The 21,768-nt window shown below is 54.4% G+C and overlaps 1 protein-coding gene and 1 long non-coding RNA gene across 7 annotated transcripts in view; one reads left to right on the top strand and one right to left on the bottom strand.

Annotated features, from left to right (window-relative positions):
- Positions 1-21,768, bottom strand: part of ARHGAP44 (Rho GTPase activating protein 44) — a 157,230-nt gene that overhangs the window by 8,205 nt on the left and 127,257 nt on the right. For 2 of the 6 annotated variants that reach the window (XM_084986230.1, XM_084986228.1), the window contains exons 11-18: positions 18,791-18,902; positions 18,389-18,470; positions 14,500-14,580; positions 10,860-10,973; positions 10,319-10,410; positions 8,147-8,327; positions 1,223-1,360; positions 634-861 (exon numbers count right to left, since the gene is read on the bottom strand). In XM_084986230.1, the coding sequence (XP_084842356.1) occupies positions 634-861; positions 1,223-1,360; positions 8,147-8,327; positions 10,319-10,410; positions 10,860-10,973; positions 14,500-14,580; positions 18,389-18,470; positions 18,791-18,902 (1,028 nt within the window). Of the gene's footprint in view, positions 1-633; positions 862-1,222; positions 1,361-1,505; positions 1,524-2,414; positions 3,605-8,146; positions 8,328-10,318; positions 10,411-10,859; positions 10,974-14,499; positions 14,581-18,388; positions 18,471-18,790; positions 18,903-21,768 lie in introns of those variants that run through there. The other 4 variants (XM_084986231.1, XM_021067892.2, XM_084986229.1 and 1 more) reach the window with 3 other exon arrangements.
- Positions 10,539-14,986, top strand: LOC146398414 (uncharacterized). Its single transcript, XR_014821898.1, has 2 exons — positions 10,539-11,711; positions 13,770-14,986. It is a non-coding gene; the product is annotated as an uncharacterized LOC146398414 (long non-coding RNA).

Here is a 21,768-nt window from a genome sequence, read left to right as displayed (position 1 = left end):
CAGAGTTCCCACTGTGGCTCAGCAGGTTAAGAACCCACTAGTATTCATGAGTTTGTGGCTTCAATCCCTGGGCCTGCTCAGGGGGTTAAGGATCCCGCATTGCTGTGGCTGTGGTGTAGGCTGGCAGCTGCAGCCCTGATTGGACCCCTAGCCTGGGAACTTCTACATACCACCGTGCAGCCAGAAAAAGCAAAACCAGACAGACAGACAAAACCCAGGGAATCATACAAAAAACCCCCCAGGGAACCATACAAAAAACCCCCCAGGGAACCAGTAATGGCTCTGGGAAGGACGGACAGAGCTGGGCGCTGGGAGGGTGGGAGGAGCTGGCACTGGAGGGGTAGGAGGAGCTGGGCACTGGGATCCCTGCCTTGCAGCACAAGCTGCCACCTTGAAGGTGTGCCTGCGGGTTCTGTTCTTGGAAAGCCTGGACTCCCCCTGAGGATCCAGGAGCCGAGGATGACTGAGGACCAGCACACGCAGAAAGCCACACGCAGATGCTTAGAAATGGGGGGGCCAGGACCACATCCAAGAGGCTTCGAGTGGGCACAGCAAACCCAGTCCCCCCACTCCCACCCCGTGAGCACTGCAGGCGTGCCCGCCCCAGGGGAGGGGGGCCAGCGGCTGGCTTACCTGGTCCGCTCAGCCCCAGGCAGGAGGCCCAGGCCCGATGGAGAGAGCGCGGGCACAGGGGGGCCGTCGGGGGGCTGCTCCGGGAGGGGTGACGGCAGGGGGGCGGCGAGCTCGGCGGGCGGCGGCGGGGCGGGGGGCTGCATGGTGGGCGGGGCGCAGGACGCCTTCCTGCCGGCCGAGGAGCCTCTTCGAGCCACCCACGAGGTGTCCATGACCCTCACGCCCATGCTGGCAGGGACACAAAGACACCCAGGCTTACCCCCCCGCGCTGGGTGCCGGGCTCACCCCCCCTCGAAGCGGTCCAGCAGCGCAGCCCCGAGCATCTCCTGGGCCAGGGAAGCGAGGTGGCGGCCGTGCTCCGCAGTCCCAGCATCCTGGCGGCTCCGGGCGGGGCTCCCGACAAGCTTCCCCCGCATCCAAGCTTCCCTCCGGAGCAGAGTGGGGCTCCCTGGCGGGGGGCGGGAGGGGGCGCTCCTCCCGAACGGGAGATGGAGGAGAGCGGGACAGCGAAGGGGGCGCAGCATCAGCCTAGAACAGGGCGCCGACCCGCAGGGAGCATCTAAACATCCATCCGCCTCCTTCCGGTCACCTGGCGGGGTCTGGGGCACGGGACCGACTCCAGGGTCCCGCGCCAGCCCCAGGCTGCTGGCCGAGCTCAGCCTCTGCGGGGTCTACGCAGCAGGGAAGGGGCTGATCATGCCTCCGGTCACGCCCGGGCCCCGGTGCCCTTTGAACGAGGGGAACACAGCATTAAGTAAGTTGGCCAAGCAACCAGACACGCACATTCACCCCCTTGCAGCGCTCGCTAAGGCACAGCCTGCTTAGCTGTCGGAGACTGAACGTGGCCTGGCAGCTACCCGAGGATACCGTACCTTTGGATTTTCCTAAGGCTGCAGGGACAGAAACATACAGATATTAGTGTCAAAAAAACTGCGCCTTCCTGGGGGCACAGGGGCGGACTCTGTCAAGGTCAGGGGCTGAGCACGGTGTTTTTCCTGTGCCAGGAAATTGGTTCAATGTAGTGGGTCCCTCGAGGTAAAGTGACCTCTCTCTCTCCTTCTCTCAGCACATGGAAGTCTCCAGGCTAGGGGTCGAATCAGAGCTACAGCGGCCGGCCTATGCCACAGCAATGCTGTATCGGAGCCACATCTGGGATCTACACCACAGCTCACAGCAACGCCGGATCCCCAACTCACGGAGCAAGGCCAGGGATCGAACCCGCCTCCTCATGGATACTAGTTGGGTTCATCACCACTGAGCCACAACGGGAACTCCTAAAGTGACTTTTCTATTTGTATAATCATCCTACCAAACTCACACGTGAAGAAAGAGGGACCCTGAAGGGTTGACACTGGTTTTTTTTTGTGGGGGGGGGGGAGGGGGCTGGGAAAAAAAGGGAGCCCTCTGCTGGCTTCTGTTACATGATTTAGAAGGGGGTCGTCGATTCACTTTCCTCTGGTCTGGGGAATAACTGGGAGCCAACACCTCCAGGATGCAGGAGACAGACGTTCCTGCAGGGGGCGCACCGGCCAGCGCCCATCGCCACCGCGTTTCCGCCGGGAGAGCTGCCCTGAGCGTCCCCTCTCCCGCGCTGCTCAGGGCACAGCTTTCCCACCAAGACATTCTGTCCACCTGAAAGGTCACGTTCACCTCGCAAGGTTAAAACAAAAGCTCCAAGGTGGGGGATTAGTGGCAGCCGGTGGGAGGTGGGTCCTTTAGGGAAGAGGGGAGCCTCAGTGAGGGACACGGTGGGGAAGGGGGGCTAAAGCAGCACATCGCAGGATGGGGACATCTTCCGACACCGTTTCCCCCAGAGACCCCTTCCTGTCCAGTGTCACTGTTAATATTTGTCCTCTCCAAAGCATTGCTCTCCGGGACCCACTAGTGTTCAAGTTGTCTTGGCTCTGTGGACCCTCCAGCAATAAGTAAGCCTCTTCTCTAGGCCAGTCACTCCTGGAAGCCACTCAAAAGCCCTGGGGCAAGTTCTGGTTGTGTCTCCCCAGTATTTAAAGGGGCTGCCAGGGACCATTAACGACACTCCTCGGGTTTCCAAATTTATCAGGATGAAAAGAGCAAAAAGCTGAACACTGCACCTGAGAAAAGGTACCAACACCGCCAGGTTGCAATGTTGGCAACGATGGTAGGACGTTTCCCTGTGGGATCAACAGAGGAGCTCAAAGGATGGACGCCTCGCCCCGTCCTCTCTTCCTTAGCCTGTTCCCTTTCAGGTAGAAAGACCTTTCCCATTTGAGACGGGAGGCGTGGCATTTGGGATCAAGGCTGGTGGGGGACACCTTTGATTTCTAAGCACCATTAACGCCAGACACCAGGCTCCCCAATGATCTTCTCCAGGTTTACCCAGGCCAGGGACCAAAGAGACCCACCAAACGTCAGCGGCAAAGCATGAGCAACCAAGAGCCGAGAGGCAAACGCACACTGCAGGTTTTATAAAGAGGTGGCTGTGCTGACAAAAGTCACCACTTTCCCAGCTGAAGTGACTTTCGTGTGGGAGGCAGCATCTTGTGTGCCCAGGGGACAGGCATCGGAGGTTCGCTGATGTTTTCAAAAGGTAATAGAAATCTTTACAACAGAGCAAAGCAGTCACCAGGGCAACACTGATACCCTTGGGGTCCTCAAAGCATCTTCACCTTCGGAAGAAAACTGCTGGATTGAAAGGTCTGACCGTCTAGAACGCAGCCCAAAGAGAAAAACGATGCAATTGCTTGGCCTGCTGCCAAGAGAGGGAAGCTATTCCGGGGCAGAGGGAGGCAGCCAGAAGGTTAGATAAGCAGTTCCCCCGTTTTCTATGCGCTGTTTTATCCCATGAAGAAGCAACAGTCGCCAGACGAACTGCATCTTATTTAAAAACGACCAAGTTCAATTAATCAAGAGCCGATTCCCTTAGAAGTCACGTCACAGACACCCCCGTCTTGTGTGGATGTCAGAGATGTCCCACGGCCACTCACTGCGTCTGCGAAAACGAGAGGAACCTGGTTTGGGGATCCCTTTGTAGCTGAATCAAGGCGAGTGGCCAGGAAGAACCTGGGAGCAATGGGTTTGCTCATCAATAGGCAGGAGGCAGGAGCAGGACCGGACACACCCTCTTCTGGCCTCCCGGGATCTTCCGAGGAGGGAAGAAGGCGGTAGGCAAGGGCCTTCCGGTCAGGGGAGCTGCCCTAAAGCGGAGACACCGGCCTCCCACTGTTCCCCTGAGGGTGAGGCGGGGGACTCAGCGTCGCCACCTGCTGGCGCTTGGGATTCCTGCGGGGCAGGCCGGCTGGCAACTCCTCACCTGGGCAAGGCGGGCCCCTGAAGTTGGCTCTGCTGGGTTTAGCTTCTCCCTGCCTCCCAGGACCTCACACTCACAGGGAGCTTATCCCAGGCTACCCTGTGCACCTGTCAGGAGCGACTGTATCTTGGAACAGGTTCTGGAATGATCCAGGCCTCTAGTCCCAGCTGAACCATTCGCTGGCTGGTAGGGCCCTCCCCTCAGCCACAGAATGAGGCTGATCCCTCCTGCCCCACCTCCAGCGTCTCCATGAAGGAACTGACCACTGATGGATGATGCTGGTGCTAAGACATAGTCCGCTCGCCCTGCACCATCACCTGGGTGGAAGCCAGGTGTCCACACCATGGGGGTGTGTGAGTGAGTGTGAGACGGGAAACCCAGGGTAGCGCTGATGAGAGGTCTCGCCATCAACTGATGGTCTTCTCACCAATGGGTGAGAAGCTGGAGACGCAAAAGAATCATACCCACTTTTTTTTTTTTTTTTGGCCGCACCCATAGGATGCAGAAGTTCCTGGGCCAGGGATCAAACCTGCACCTTGGCAGTGACCCGCGCCATGGCATCGACAATGCCAGATCCTTTACCTGCTGAGCCACGAGGGAACTCTGAGAATCGTACACATCAGATGGAGGGAAGATCGGGGCCTGGCGGCTGGAATGTGCGGGCTGGGGTCCAGCTCCAGGACAGACTCCCTTCCCGTCCTGCTCACCCCGCTCTGGGGAGCAGCACAGCCCGTGAGCAAGGATGTGGACTCTGGAAGGAGGGATTTGGGGTCTGAATCCCAGGTTTACAATAACTAACCGTGCAACGTGGACGAAGGACTTAACATCTACCTCTCTGCTCATCCATTTAAAAGGGGGCAATAACCGCTCTCACTCGCGGAGGGCGGGTGCAAGGTACAAACAGAACAGGGCGCGCACTGCTCGGCCAGTAGGCAGCAGCCTTGACAATGACCGTGCTCTGTTCTTGCCGATGCCAAGCACAAGTGACAAAAAAAAAAAAAAACCTCCCTGGAGAAAGAAAGAGCGAGCGAGCCTTGGTCTAAAACAAGCTGAGTGAAGGGAGCAGGGAGGGTGGCTGCCAGAGGCCAGGCTGGGTGTGTGGGGGGGACAACAGTGCCTGCAAATGGGTGAAGGGGTCGAAAGACACAAACTCTAGGAGTTCCTGTTGCGGCTCAGCAGGGTTAGAACCTGCCATAGGGAGTTCCCGTCGTGGCGCAGTGGAAATGAATCCGACTAGTATTCATGAGGATGCAGGTTCGATCCCTGGCCTTGCGCAGTGGGTTAAGGATCTGGCGTTGCCGTAAGCTGTGGCGTAGGTTGCAGACGTGGCTCGGATCTGGCGTGTCTGTGGCTGTGGGGCAGGCCAGCAGCTGTAGCTCTGATGTGACTCCTAGCCTGGGGACCTTCATACGCTGAGGGTGCAGCTCTAAAAAGAAAAAAAAAAAAAATAGATACGAGCTTCCAGTTCTAAGGTAAAGCAGCCCTGGAGACGGACAGCAAGCATGTGACTGTGGTGAATGCCGCTGTCCTGGGTACCGAGATGCTGAGAGAGCAGATTGTGAAAGTTCTCACCATAAGAAAATAAAGTCTAAGCGTGGGGACGGATGTGACCCAGACCTGCTGTGGTGATCATTCCGTGACATACCCCCCCACGAAATCAGGAGGCTGTACACCTGAAGCCGTGCGGTTGTATGTTAATCACATCTCAATGAATGAATGAATGAATGAGGGAGGGAATGAATGATTGGGGGAGGGAAGGATACTGAACCAGTGAACCAGGTGCAGAATGGGATGGACGGGCTGGGAAGACGCCCTCTGGACATGTCACCTAGGCTACAGGACCTGTCACCATATCTCTCCCCTCCCTGACTCTGAACAGCAGGAGATTGGGCGGGGGGGGGGGGGGTCTCTGTAGACGCCAAGCGAACAAGAAAGAGGGGAGAGGCAAGACCTTTGCTTCAGGTTCCGAGTCTTCTAGGGACCCTGGAGTCAGAGGGGGTTTTGGGAGGAGACGCTGAATCACACCTTGGATGGTTAAGGGACAGAGGAGGCATCTTCCCACCCCCCGCCCCAAGTCTTACTGCCCAGCCCCAGCAGCGGGGCAGGAAAGAAGGGAAGAATCAGAAGGGCCATCTTGGCCAAGGTTCTTTTAGAAACAAACTGAGAGCGCCCAGGAGACTCAGCCAGGATCGGCCACCCCCCCACCAGCCCCCACAGGAGGTCCTCCCTACCCTGGGGAGCCCGCTGCTGCAACCCCCACTGTCCTTACCCCCACTCCCCACTGTTCTCACCTCCCACTGTCCTTAGCCAGTCCATTTTGGTTTTAGTGAATTTTTTTTCTTTCTTTTTATGGCTATACCTGTGGCATCTGGAAGTTCCCAAGTTACGGGTGGAATTGTAGCTGTAGCTGCCAGCCTACACCACAGCCACATCAATGCCAGATCCGAGTCACATCTGCCACCTACACCACAGCTCACAGAAGCACCGGATCCTTAACCCACTGAGTGAGGCCAGGGATCAAACCCGCATCCTCATGGATACTAGTTGGGTTCTTAATCCACTGAGCCACAACAGGAACTCCTAAATGCCGTTCGAAACATAGGCATGGAGACCCTGGGCAACTCAGAGAGTGCACCCTCAACTGGTAAGCCCTCCATTTCATGTTTAATTCAAATTTTAAAACCCATAAAATAGAGTCGCTTTGTGCACAACAGTAACCAATGTGTCTGAACATCCTTAAGGCATACAGAGCAGTTTCAGCTCTAAATCAGCGCGGTGTGTGGCACGGCCATTAAGAGTCACAAATTCTTGGGAGAGAACCTTATCCGAGATGATGCAAACACCTAAATACCATCGCTTCTGCTTCTGCATCTGCCTGCATATCATGGGGGCCAGTGGCCTTGGAATGCCCCAAGATGCTACAGTGAGACCTTTTTTGAGGTCACCTGGACGGCTTTTTGGAGGGGACTGGGAATCAGACGGGGTCTGGCAGGGAGGATGGGGAGCCCACGCCTAAAGCTGAAACGCCTGGATGGCAGGACCATAACTAACTCTCCAGGGCATCTTCCTGGCTAGAGACACTTCACAAAGAAGCCGAGGTGCTCAAGCTGGTTTTAAAACCATGTGCCAAAGCACCTGCTAGCTCTCGAGCACTCTCTCTGGATCTCTGTCTCTCTCTCAATACAAAGATCAGATTCTAAGTATATTCTTTTTTATAGGCTGAAGGAACCCCCCACAACGCCTCTCCTCAACTTGTAAGATCTTCCAGGTTTTCTTCCTCTGCCAGATAGAGAACAATGAACAACAGTGCTGAGCAGAGCCACAGCCCCCACCGCCTCTCACGGGAAGGGTCTCTGGTGGGTAAGGTAACGAGCAGGGGTGGCGGGCCTTCTGAACACTTCCCATCGTGTGGCTCTACAGTTGTGTTTTCAACCTTCCCTCCATAGGACAGACTGGCCGGTCCCTCCGTTTGCTGAACGTGCAGAAGTCCACGTATTTGGGGGCCGGAGCTGAGCTGCCACTTCCCCTGGTTCAGTGGTGCCCGTTAGGACACCTGCTGATACTCATTTACTTCTTATGGGAATCCCATCTGCAATTATACACTAGGTAACACACACTCATTCGATATGGGCGCAAGAGGGTCCTTTCTGGGCAAATGGTCTTTGATGCATCCATGAGTCTCGTGACAACTGCAACCAAGTTGGTGACCATCATCAAAGAAGGGGAAAGAAGAGCTCTCAGAAGCTTACAAGGATTTTGCCCTTGCTTCAGGGTTCAGATTGTCCCTCTGTTTTAGAGACTGAAACTGGGAATGCTGAATGACACATTATATGCGGTCCTGATGCCAGGTTAAAAAAAAAAAAAGTCATCCAAGTAAAACCACTGAAGGTTTGAGAACTGATGGTAGGTCAAATAAAGGGTTTAAGTATCTTTTTTTTTTTTTTCCCCAATTCCCCTTGTTCACCTTTTTTTTTTCCTTCTGATGAGAGCTAATCAATACTGATCACAACTGCCAGCTGAGAAGGCTGCACTTACCTCTGGCCCAAAGAGCAGGAAGCAAGTCTAGGACCCCGACTAGCACAGATGGAAGCAGGGAGAGTGAGGGGACAGGCTAATGGCCACGGATCACTGACACCGCTGCCGGTAAGCGCAGCCTTCCTGTCAACCCGTCTCAGCCCTCCCGCCCCCAACCCCCAATGCTGAGAAAGGGACACAAGTTCATACCCATCCTTTTTGTAAAACTCCAGCATCATATTATCCGTGGCAACGCTGAGGGGCCGGCGGGCCTGTTCCGGCTGGCGCCGGTCGGCGGGGTCCATGTCTGGGGAGGGCATCGAGCTGTAGTTGGCATTGTGGTTCACGTGCACCGGACTCCCATAATTGCCCGTGATGTTGAACTCTATCTCTGCAGGGGAGAAAGCATGGGTGTGCACAGGCTGTGGATCGGCCCGGCCCTTCCTGGGCACTGGGGAGAGGAGCAGAAATGGCTGCTCCTTTATGTGCCACCCTGAAAATCTTGTCCCATGGTTCCATGTTAGATCATCCACCTTGGACGATATTAATTCATCTTCATAGAATTCATCCTATTAATATATGTGCCCACCTAGCACCTAACAGGATGGGCATTTAATAAAGGCTTTGTAATCACTGAGACGAACTTAGTCAAATAGGAACAGATGGGCACTTTGGGAAAAAGGCAAAACTAACGATCTCAAACTTCATGTTTAAGAGCCAAACACCAGAGCAGATTAGATCCAATCAGGAGAAAGAGCCATGCCCACTCTCAACACGATTTTCTGACACTATTGAAGTGCTAGCCAATGGAGTTAGTCACGAAAATAAAATTACTGGCAATGCTACTCTCGATAGACACCAATATGGTCTTTCTGGAAGACCGAGGAGAAAAACAAATTAAAAAGGATTAGAACTGGTAGGAGATTTCACTAAGGTCACTGGCTAACAAACAGATCCCATTTCATCTGTTCCTGGTCACAGCCTATTTAGCCACAACAGCGATGAGTCAGCTCAGCCACAGAAGCTATAGACCTATGCCTTCATCTCCTACGTTCTTTGCTTCTTCTTCTTCTTCTTTTTTGGCTGCACCCGTGCCACGCACAAGTTCAGGATGGGGACTGAATCTGCACCAGAGCAAACGCTGGAGCTTTAACCCACTGAGCCATAAGAAAAGTCCTTTACTTCTTTGTCTTGATATCCTGCCATCACACTTGACTTTCATCCTCAACTGAACTCTCATTTCAGAGCTGTCACAGTCAAACTACACAAAGTCAAAAGACAATCAAACTTCTCTGAGGTTAGATCAGCCTTCATTGGTTACCACTGATGGACAGAGCCCAGAATTATTAGTATGTTATCCCCACGAGTTATCAGTTTGCTGTTGCACAGCTGAAAGCATACCCCTTAATGTTTAGTTAACACAAAGCGTGGTATCACTTTTTAAAAAGCAAATACTGAATTTCGTGTGAAAACTGCCGTCTCTTCAAAGCTGTCACCAGTGAGCACCGTATCTTTATCCAATGTGCTTCCATGGCTAAGAACACTTCTGCGGCTCCATCTTAGGGAGCCTCATTTTGAACCAGGTACAAAAAAGGATCTCATTGCCTTTAAGCCCCACCTTCCCATGTTGAGGGTCAAAGGACACAGCCTAGAGTAACAAAAAGATGGCATCCAGGTGACCCCTGAGCCCTGAACAAAACCCCAGGTTCATGACAACTCCAGGTTCAGCCTCTGCATCTGCAGAGCAGAACGTCTCTTTTCATTCTGCTCCTGCTTCTCATGATTCACAGATTTTAAGAAACTCTGGTGTAGATGTTAGCCCAATAAAATCCGAGGGCATTTTAGTGCAGGCAGTGGACATCTTCAGGCCAGAACTTCCCCTGGACAGAAACAGGAGAATCAGAAGCTGCCACGGGAGTTCCCATGTTGCTCGGTAGGTAAAGGACCCAACCTAGCGTCTGTGAGGACGTGGGTTTACATCCTCAAGGCCAAGGTTTGATCTTTGGCCTTGCCCAGTGGGTTAAGGATCCGGCGTTACCACAAGCTGTGGCGTAGGTTGCAGATGTGGCTTGGATCTGAAGTTGCTGTGGCTGCGGTGCATGCCGGCAGCTGCAGCTCTGATTCAACCGTAGCCTGGGAACCTCCATACGCCACGGGTTTGGCTGTAAGAGAAAAAAACAGCTGCTGCCACGCCTCCACCCACGCCTGAGTGACACGTGTGTGTGTGTGTGTGTGTGTATCAAAAGCCAAACAAAACACACACACACACACACACACACACACACACCCCAGCCAGCGGTGTTTGGCTTCAAAGGTTCAGGACTCACAGGGACGCTGCCGCCGCCCGGGAAGCCCTCTCCCGCCCCCGAGGCCGCCACGCACCCCCGGGGAAGAACCAGTCCGCGTGCTGGATGATGGGCTCGACGATGCCGACGATCTGCAGGGACACGGTGGTCATCATCTCGGTGATGTTCCTGCAGCACAGGCGGGCGGGCGGGCGGGGGGACCGGCTGAGCGCGGGGCGGAGCCTGCGCGCGGGGGCGGAGCCCTCCCCCCCCCCCCCCGACGGAGCCGCCCCGGAAGTGCTCCCTCCGGGGCCCGCGGGATGGGCCCACAGCAGGAGGCGCGGTTCTCACAAGGGCCAGCCTCCTCCTTCCTCCCCCTCTGTGCTCTGCTGGGACAGCCCTCTGTCCCTCTGCGCCCAGCGCCGGGCTGTCAGCTCCCCCCGGGGGCGGGGAGACACCAGCTCAGCAAAGACCCTCCCTGCAGGCCTGGCGCCTCACGGGGGAGACCTGACAATGCTGGGCCTCCACCTAGGTCTCAGAAAGGAACAGGTGAGACGGAACCTGACCTGACCCAGTGATGAGGCTTGAGACCCCCTCCCGGGCCCTGGCTCCCCCCACGCGCCCCTCCCCGCACTCACCCTTCTGCCTGGGGCCACAGCAGGTTGGGTCCCAGCACAATGGCCATGTTACTGGGCGTCATCTTGTTGATGTCTTGATATTCTGAGAGCTTGGATAAGAATTTGATCAAGTACCTGCAAGGCAGTGAGAAGGGCCAGGCTGAACGAGGGCGCGACACCGGCCCTGTCCCCCCAGCGCTGGGTGGACACTTCTCCCTTGCAGCACGTCTGACGGACAGCAAGACTGCACGTCCTGCCGTGTAATCAGGACGCGTCATGTGTCAGGACACGGAACGCTCCAAAGACAGCCTCGGCTCTCGCTGTCTGTTCACATCTGGCCAGAAAAACCCGGCTCCGGCTTTCCTTCAGCCTCGGTAAATGACGACCTGGAACGTCCCTGCTCTTCTCAAGCCTCTGTCACCTGCCATCCTCCTGTGTGCAGAGGTGAGAAGCGGTGTGGAGGTGGCGTGGGAGGGGACAACTACGTGCCCAGCGTGGGTCCCCGGGGGCTCACCTCTGTGGGGCTCTGACAGCCAGTGAGGACAAAGTGCAGCCTGGACTGAGCAGGTGGCCCAGCAATTCCACTGCTGGAGAAACATGCCCTCAACACACGAGGTGTAGACAGATGCTGACAGCAGCTCTCGTCGTCACAACTGACGGGGAGACCACCCGGATGTCCAGAAGGAGACACGCGGGTGCATCCACCATGGCGCATCCACACGACGGAACCCTCGGCAGCCCGAAAAGCACACTACCTCGGGGGTGGCCTCAGAAACACAACATCGCATGAAGGAAGCCAGCCACGGAGAGCCCACGTTTCTGATTCCACCACGGGAAATGCCAGTGCGGGCAGGGCCACAGAGCGGAACAGAGGTGAGCGTTTGCCAGGGGCTGGGTGGGCACAAGTCGGGGGTGACTGCTCCTGGGAACAGGCTTCCTTTTTGGGGTGATGAAATTGTTCTAAAATTAGAGTGACAGGTGCACGACTCCGCAGGTATACACAAGCCCAAGCGACAGCACACTTTATTAATTTTCGTCTTTTTAGGGCCACACCCATGACACATGGAGGTTCCCAGGCTTGGGGTCTAATTGGAGCTACAGCCACCGGCCTACGCCACAGCCACAGCCACGCCAGATGCATGCCGCATCTGCAACCTACACCACAGCTCACGGCAACACCGGATCCTTAATCCACTGAGCGAGGACAGGGACTGAACCTTCATCTGTGTGGACGCTGGTCAGATTCGTTTCCACTGAGCCACTATGGGAACGCCACAACTGCACACTTTAACAGGGAACAATGTATAGGAGCTGGATCTCAATAACGTTATTACTAAAAAAACAACAAAAAACATGGAGTTCCTGCTGTGGTGCAGTGGGTTAGGAATCCCAGTGCATCAGCTGAGATCACTGCAGAGGCATGAGTTCAATCCCTGCCCCAGAGCAGTGGGTTAAAGGATCTGGCATTGCCCCCAGCCGTGCTTAGGTCAAAGCTGCAGCTCAGATTCGATCCATGACGGGGGAATTTTCATATGCCACAGGTGTGGTCATAAAAAAAGAAACAAAAGAACCAAAAAACTGCAAAGAGTGAGCTCTACACACATGAGGCACAAAGAGAGCTCAGGAGCCACGCTAGAGCCTGCCAGGCTCCGAGGGGGCCCCGGACCCCCTGGACCCATCTCCTCCAGGATCCCGGTTACATGGTCTGCCGATCTAGCCCTGTTTTGTTTGGATCACAGGCAAGTGGCTCCTTCAGGAACTGACAACTTACCTTCTGTCCTTGGAGCAGAAAAGCCCCCCCAGTCCCCAAGCTGCCCCTGGGCTACCTCCATCCACAGCCTCTCCAGCCATGTCACACCCTCCAAGAAGCCTCACAAATGCCTGGACGAGGACAGGGGCCTGAGCTGAGCAAAGTCAGTCCACAGCTGGCCAGGGACCTAGGGCTGTCGTCAGCCACACAGGATGAGATGTACCAGCCTGGTTCTTATGCTTGGGATTTTCTAAAAACTGTGGTTATACATACACACACACATACACACACGTGTGTGTATGTGTGTGTGTGTATTTACCATAATATATATTATGTATTTATAATGTATATCTTTTATTTATTTATTTATTTAGTCTTCTTAGGGCCGCATATCTAAGTTCCCAGGCTAGGAATCGAATTGGAGCTGTAGTTGCCGGCCTACACCACAGCCACAGCAATGCGAGATCCAAGCCAAGTCTGCCACCTACACCACAGCTCACAGCAACACCGGATCCTTAACCCACTAAGTAAGGCCAGGGGTCAAACCCAGGTCCTCGTGGATACCAGTCGGGTTCGTTACTGCTGAACCACAACGGGAACTCCCAGAATGTCCTTCCTTCTCAAGGCTGACCATTGCAGTGTGTGTGTGTGTGTGTGTGTGTTTACCCATGTGCCCCTTGCTGGACATTCGGGCTGCTTCTGCCTCTTGGCTGTGATGAATACGGCTGCCATGAACACAGGTGTACAAAATCCATCCCCTACTTTCTTTTTTCAGTTTTTTAAAATTTATGTTCTTTGCTCTTTATTTTATATTGGAGTATAGCTGATGTACAGTGTTGGGTTAGTTTCAGGCGTAGACAGTGACTCAGCCAGACAGGTACACATATCTGTTCTTTCTCAGATTCTTTTTCCATGTTATTAAGAATCTTGAGTAAATTTCCCTGAGCTATACAGTCGGCTCTCGTTAAGTATCCATTTAATATAAAGTAGTGTGTACCTACCAATCCCAAACGCCTAACTCAACCCTCCTCGCTACCTGCCCTCCGAGGCAACCGTAAGTTTGTTTTTCTGTGTCTGTGAGTCTATTTCTGTTAGATAAATACATTCGTTTGGATCATTTTATTAGATTCCACATATAAGTGGTATCACATGAGACTTGTCTTTCTCTGATTCCTCTCTAGGTCCATCCATGCTGCTGCAAATGGCAATATTTCTTTTCTATGACTGGACATATGTACAAGGCCCTACTTTCAAGGCTTTGGGGTATACAACCAGAAGGGGAATTTCTGGCTTATATGGTGAGTCTGTATTTAAATCTTTGAGGATCCACCATGAGAAGTTGCTCCTGGGATTTTTTAACAGGAAAACAGAAATAATCAGGCAGATGGCAGCAGGAACTGAAGCTGAACATCGGCCTCAAAGGAAACTCTGAGCAGAGGGTGCAGGGCCAGAAGCAAGCTGCACAGGCAGGACAAAGTGATAAGAAAGCAGAAAGTGGGAAGGAGCAGAAGCCCGGGAGGAAAAAGTCCGCAGAGCAGTGCGAAATGTGAGAGACAGACGCGGGGAGAATCCCTGGCGAGAGGTGGGGACCCCAGAACAATCCCCTCCTGCAGACCCGCTCAAGGCCACCCCTGCCAAGTCCAGCCACTGGTCTGGGCAGCTTCTCCCCGCTGTCCGCCGGCACCTAGAGCTTTGCAATACACCCGGGTATCTGAAAGCCTCCATTCATCTTTGCTTCCTGCAACTCACAGAATTTAGCTGAATCAGCAAGTCACTAGATGAAAAGAGACACGTCAGCCACACTTTGGGCACTGTGTGATGCCAGGCCTGCTAGTAACCATGCCTTCTGACCTGGAAACATGTGCTCCAGGTGTAAATAACCCTGACCCCGTGTCCCCAGGGTCCACTTACCGGATGTTGTTGTGATTGGCCCTGGGCAATTTTTCACAAGCATTCCACAGAGCTTGGAGCCTCTTGTCCTGCTCCTGGATACTGAGAAAGGAACAGGAAAAGCCACGGGTTGAGAATCAGTGATGTCTTACCACCATTCATATTGGCCCATCATCAAATTCTTGGAGGAAAAAAAGAAACCAGCCATTGTCAGCGTCAGCAGGCTCTCACTGACAAGCCTGTGCTACTGTAACAGCACCTCCCCTGCAGGTGTCACACGGCCCGGGTGAAAGGGTGCTGGGGCAGCAGGTGAGGAAGGAGGGCAGAGGCTGCTCTGGAGTGGGCAGGGCTGGGGTGGCTCAGGAGGGCGCCTCTGACACAGAAAGAGGACACCACTTTCCCACCATGGTGGCGGCCAAATGCCCAGTTCCATGGATGATATTTGAGGCACATTGAGCGTCTTGGTATCTGGCACATAAGAGATGCTCAATAAACACCTTTTGAACAAGTAAACATTCAGACTCATACGGACATAACAGACAAAAGAAAAAAAAAAAAGTGGGAGTTCCCGTCGTGGCTCAGTGGTAACGAACCCAACTAGTATCCGCGAGGATGTGGGTTTGATCCCTGGCCTTACTCAGTGGGTTAAGGATCCGGAATTGCCGGGTGTTGTGGTGTAGGTTGCAGACTCGGCTCAGATCCGGCGTGGCTGTGGCTGTGGTGCAGACCGGCAGCTGCAGCTCTAATTCGACCCCTAGCCTGGGAACTTCCATGTACTGCGGGGGCGGCCAGGAGTGGCGTGGGGGGGGGGTGGAGCCTTAAAAAAAAAAGACAAAAAAGAAGAAGAAGAAAAGAAATGGAAGGTAACATCATATTTGCTAACTGGTTGTAATCTGACCAAAACTGGACAGAGAGGGTTTTGCGTCTGGAAGCCCCGAAGCCCCCGCCTGTGGTCTCGTGCCAGTGACGTGACCTCCGGGACCGTCACCACCCTCACGTGTAAAACGGACTTAAGGAAAGAGCTGCGCCCACAGACCCGGTGCGCGCGGTTCAAGGAGCATCTGTGAAGGTGCCCAGCAGAGCAGCTGGCCCATCGGAAGCCCTCAGGCCACAACAGCCGTCCCGGCTGCCACCGCCCCCTCCTGTGCCAGCGGCCGAGGCGGCTCCTGAGGCAGCGAGCCCGCATCCTTTCCCGCTCCTCGATCCTTGCCAAGGTGAGAGGCAGACGCTGCCAGGGCCTTTCCTCCAGTACAAATCAGCACGCACGAGCGGAGGGCCTTCCGTGGCTCAGGGGCCGTGGGCAGGGCTGGGAAGCAGGATGCCACCGGAGGCGGCTGTCCCCCCAACCCTGAACACACACAGCCTCGAACCCGAGATCAGTCTGCCGCCCAGCACGAGCACCAGGGATGGGGCAGACCCCGGCCGCCAGCTGCTGGACATCAGGTCTTCCGGAAGGAAGGCCCTCCGAGGTCAGCAGGAGGTTTGGGGTAACCATCGCATTGGGGGGGACGGCTGGTGCCAAGCAGAGGGAACGTCCATCTGAGGAAGCTCCCTGGTCTGGCGGGTCCTCCTGCCCGCTCGCAGGCACGGCTCTGGCATGGAAGTGACTTGCAAAGACCCGCCCTCTGAGTCCCAGGCCATCTGGCCCTGTCCTGGCGGATCCCTAACTGCTGTTCTCGCCACTTCCCTGGCGCCCCCTCCGACTCCTGGATGTCCCAGCCCATGGCAGACCCGGTGTGCCCTGCAGAGTTTGCCAGAAACGCAATTCCCTGTTAGGGTGACGGTGGCTCTTTGGGGAGACTAGGTTTCGCCAAAGACCAATGGTTATCGACACAATAGGCTTGGGGGCTTTGAAACGAAGAGCCCAGACCAATTAAATCCGACTCCCGGGAGAGAGGTCCAGGCACTGGTGTCTTTTAAAGCTTCCCAGGATGCACGCAGAGGGCCGGAGGCAGCTGTCCTGGGCAAAAGGACTTTCTTTAGAGACTGTGGCCTCAGAGGCAGCCACCGAATCACCAGAGTCTTTAGGGACAATGCGCTTCTCCTCCAGGGGCAGCAAGAGGCCTCGGCTTTTCCTCGGTTCCAAGACCTGAGCTCCAGAGGCATCGGGCTCTTTCCTGTTTCCTTCTGGGGCCCAGCTTTGCGAGTGACGGGGGCGCGTCTCCCAGGTCCTGGAGCACCACGCCCTCTCCTTCTCCAGCTTGGTGTCACCAAAGTCACTTACAATGGCCAGGAAACAAGAGGGGCAGTTTCCATCCAAAGCTCTGTGCCCCTCCATCGTCACCCCCAGGGCCCCAGTATCGTTCTAGAGAGAGGCTGTGGTGGAGCACGAGGGCTCTGGAGCCAGACCCCTGGGCTTCCAAGCCTCATCCTGTCATTTCTTCCACAGCACGTGCCTGCCCTGATCATCTGTAATACGGGCAAAACAGCACAGCCCCCTGCACAGGGCTGTTGTGCAGATGAAATGAGTTGAAGACATATAATGAGCTTAGACAACGGCAAGACTCTAAGAGACACTCAACAAATGCTGTCGCCTATAATTACTGACATCACTGTGAAAGCCCAAACGTGCTCTTTTTTTTTTTTTTTTGGCCATGCCCATGGCATGCCGAAGGTCCTGGGTCCAGGATCAAACCCAGTGACAAGGCTAGATCCTTAGCCCGCCAGGCCAGCAGGGAATTCCCAACTCCCTTTGTACAATGAGAGGTAGATATACAGCCAGACAGCCTTTGCAATCCGCTTCCCCTCTGTCCTGCCTGGGCTGAACGCCAGCACTATGCAAGGGGAGCAGGGCCAGCTGTCCCGAACTCTGTGCACACCCGCCTGGCTTCACCTCCGGGCCAGGTGGGTTCTCGGGCAGCCCCGGTTCTTCCAGAAGCAGAGACACCCTCCAGCATGCTTTCGGAGCAGCCAGGCAGACTGCCTTTCATGACTCAATCCCATAAGCAAAAATCACCCTTTGATGGGCACCCAGCTCAGTCCTGCTCCTTCCCGTATCATCCGCATCACCCCCCATGCTCTCTGGTGCTGAGTCTCCTATGTCCTCACAAGCCATATCCACTCAGCCAGTGAAATCAGATCCCTCCCAGGCATGAAAGACAGCACTTATTTGTGGCCTGAGAAGATACACAAAGCAATCAGCGTCATGTATCCATCGGGAAGGAAGCTGGAAATCAAAAGGAACCCACGTTTCAGAGCCACACAGGTGACCTCTCTGCTGGGCACCAGCCCCGCCGGGGGCCATAGCCTTCTCCGCAGACACAACGACCAGAGTCTGGGCCTTGTTCTTCCCCCCACCCTGCCCGGCAGAGACCCCTCCCCGAGGCTCGTCTTCAGAAGGCTGCCCACTGTGCCTTTATGTTAATTATCCATGACTGGTTGTTGATATGTTTTAAGTCTTACAGATGAGGATAAAGAGCCCTGTGGCTACAGCTCTGTCCTGCTCTTTTCTCCAGAAAGCGTCACTACCCCCCGCCAGTGAGAGCCCTTCCAGAACCTTCTTTTATGCCTTTACACATAGACAGAAGCCCTCCTAAAACTGTGCCGCTTTGAGTGTGCTGGGTGATTTTTTTTCTTTTGCTGTGTGCCTGTTCACCTGTTCTACGTCACTCAAAAGAAATCCCCCTTCCTTCCACATTAGCCAGACGAGCTCCACCCATTTCTGCGGTGCGGGGGGCCACGTCCCAGCGCAGGGATACCGCAGCTCGTTGGTCATGCCGGCCGCCCCCCAAGGAAAACAGCGCCATCGAGCCCCTTGCACGCGCCCCCCAGGCACAGGGACAAGTGTTTCCCCACGAGGTACCCCAGGCGGTGGACCTGCCGGATCACGGGGGGCAGTGCTTCCGTAACGTCACTAGGTACCTCCGAACCCACCCCGACCGGCAGGACGCTCCAGACCGGCTGGACTCACTTGGAAGCCTGGATCCACTCGTCATAGAGTTCAAAGGTCATCAGAGGCTCTGGCAGCTCCCGGAGGTAAGATTTCAAAGCTCCTGGACGTGAAAGACATACGTGCTGTGAGCCACTGTGACATGCCAGGGACATTCTCCAGCCAGCGTCACCCACGGGGGCCACAGCCGGGGACGGTTCCCTGACCCGGCCGCCACGTGACTGGATCCGAGGCCGTGGGTGAGGATGGCAGGGGCCTCCCCAACCCCCCTCCCCGCGCTTCCCCCGCCACCCCTCTGCCTGGCACGTGGGGGAGGGGGAGGCCTTTCTCGGGGCCCCATCAGCCGGTCTCCGCGACTCGTGGCCGCACGGCCTCTGTGTCTGCACCTCCCCCGGCCCCCCGGCCCTCCCGCCGCGGGCGCACCTGCGATGGCGTGCGGGTCTGCCGAGTACTCCTGCACGTCCAGCACGCAGCAGTCCAGCGCCGCCTTCAGCTTCTTCAGCTTGGACGCCGACGGGGCCACTCGGAAGAGGCCCTGCCGACAGGACAGAGGGTCACTGGATAGCCTGCACCTCAAAGGCACAAAAGCAAAGCCAACAGACAAGACAGGCAGTCTGCCCACCGTTCCCTCCGTAACCCCCCAGGGGGGAGCCTCCTGTCACCGCGTCCACACTGTCGCAGCCTCTTTTCTAAATGTCTCTTTTATTATTATTATTATTATTAGCCGCGCCTGTGGCCTGCAGAATTTCCCAGGCCAGGGTTGAACCCGAGCCACAGACGTGACAGTGCTGGGTCCTTTAATCACTGGGCCACCAGGGACCTCCCAAAATGTCTCTTCGTGAGCAATCTGACTGCAGGATCCACGCTGTGTCCCCAGAGCCTAGTAGGGTGACTCGGTGTTCTGGTTGAGTATTTGTTGGATAAATGAACCCTGGGCACATCCACTTCCTGCTCTTGTGTACTTAAGCCACAGTGTGGGAAAATAAAACATTAATTCCAAAAGATGCACACACCCCAGTGTTCACAGCAGTGCTATTTACAACTGCCACGACGTAGGAGCCACCTAAGGGTCCCTCCCCAGGGGAATGGAGAAAGAGGTGGTGTATGGGCACGATGGAATATTACTACGTACACAAGACGGACATTTTGCCATTTGCAGCAACATGGAGGGCCTTATGCTAAGTGAAATAAGTCAGGCAGAGAAAGACAAGCACTGTATGATGTTATCTATATGTGGAAGCTAAAAAATACAAAAACCCAGTGAAAATAACAAACACTAGTGATTCCCAGTGGAGAAGGAAGGGGGACGGGACCACATGGGGGTAGGAGAGGGGGAAAGACAAACTATGAGGTGGAAAAAGCTAGAAGGATATATTCACACTACAGGGGAAAAGAGGCAATTTTATAACACCCGTAAGTAGAGTATAACCTTGAAAACCCATGAATCACTGTGTTGCACACCTGGAGCTCACGCATGTAATGTACAGCAACTACGCAGACATTCTTTAAAAAGATGTATTTTGGAGAAGAATCTGAGACCTGGTCAGATTTGGAGGGCAGGACAAGAATGCAGAAAAAAGGTCTACCATGATGAGTGCATGTGTGTGTGTCTGTGTGTATATGTGAGTCTCTGGGTCTGTGTGTCTGTGTCTTTGTGTGCGTCTATGTGTGTGTGTCTGTTTCACTGTGTATCTGTGTCAGCAACTTTGTGTGTCTGTGTGTCTTTGTGTATGTATGTCTGCATCTCTGTGGGTCTGTGCATGCATGTGTCTTTGTGTGTGTCTCTGTGTGTGTGTCTGTGTCGTAGGGTATACATGTGTTTGTGTCTGTGTCTCTGGGTGTGTGTGTATATGTGTGTCTGTGTGTCTTTGCGTATGTCTCTGTGTTTGTGTCGTGTGTGTATGTACATCTGCATCTTTTTGTGTGTCTCTGTATGTGGGTGTGTGTGTATCTCGGCATCTGTGTGTATATGTGCATCTTTGTGTGTGTCTCTGGGTGTGTGTGTCAGGAGGCATGGGGCTATACTTTCAGAAACGTGTAGAGTCAGTGCCCTCAGGGGACGGGCAGACAGGGTGGTTTGCGAGGGAGCGGTGCCTCCTTTGGTTTCTCCACGTTTCATCTTAAAGCTACTTTTCAGTGACTGTCGCCTCTTCCAAGGGAAGTGCTGCAAAAGTGAGCTCTGCAGAGAAAGGGAGGAGGAAGGCGGGGTGTGTGCAGAGGGGAGACGGTACAGCTCAGCATCGGAGGGGACCCCGCGTCACAGGGAAGGTGGACCCGCTGGTCTGTTCCACCTGCTCAGCGGCTCGCACTCTGTGATGCAACCCAGACACGGAGAAACAGGCTGGCGGGATCCCCCTGCCCCCTTAGCCATTCATGGCCACTCAGACTTCCAAGACCCTTCAGAAGAAAACGCTCCTCAGCTGGAATACTGAGTTTGGGACTTGCCCCGTGGCTCACAGCATAACTACTCAGCATTGTCTCTGCAACTGACTACGGAGTCCTCTGCCTGCTGAGATGGCTAACTCCCTTCTCAGGATAAGAGATGTCAGATAAAACCATGTCCAAAGCAAAAAATACATGCCCCCAATATTCACTACAGCACCACTTACAATAACCAAGACATGGAAGCAACCTAAGGGCCCACTGACATGACAGATGAATGGATAAAGAAGATGTGGTACATGTACACAGTGGAATACTACTCAGCCATAAAAAAGAATGACATCATGCCATTTGCAGCAACATGGATACAACCAGAGATTCTCATACTAAGTGAAGTTACTCAAATATCATACATCGCTTAGATGTGGAATCTAGTAAAATGATACAAATGAACTTATTTACAAAACAAGCAGATTCACAGACACAGAAAACAAACTATGGTTACCCAAAGGGAAGGCGGAGGGGATAAATGAGGAATTTGGAATTAGCAGATACACACCACTACACATAAAATGGATACAGAACAAGGTCTACTGACTAGCACAGGGAGAGAGATTTGATATCCTATAATAAACCATAAAGGGAAAGATATGAAAAAAATATAAAGATGACCATGAGCTTGAGGCCTGGCGAGTGATGGAAAGGCCCAGAAAGGGGGGATGGAGGAGTCAGGAGACAGGGTGGGAACAGCTGGAGGATCCATTCTTCAAGATCCTGTTCCCTCTGATGAGGCATCTGCAGACAGCAATCAATTATTTTCACTTTCGTATAATATCATATAGTTACATTTAGAAACCTCCTTATCTTTCAGAGACACCCAGCAAGGTCCTGCAGATGCAACGGCAGAGCGTCTGGGGTGGGTTTCAGGTTGTCCAAGGCAGGGGCTGGGGCAGCCGGTGGAGGCAGCGGGGGAGTGAACTGACCATCAGCTGGGGGACAGGTTCATCATCTCACCTTTA

Source organism: Sus scrofa, chromosome 12, assembly GCF_054392235.1.
Source record: "Sus scrofa isolate SSC_HxYL_T2T_F1_AM1 chromosome 12, Sscrofa_HxYL_maternal_Yorkshire_Landrace_v2.0, whole genome shotgun sequence".
NCBI lineage: Eukaryota > Metazoa > Chordata > Mammalia > Artiodactyla > Suidae > Sus > Sus scrofa.
This window is presented reverse-complemented; position numbering and strand designations above follow the sequence as displayed.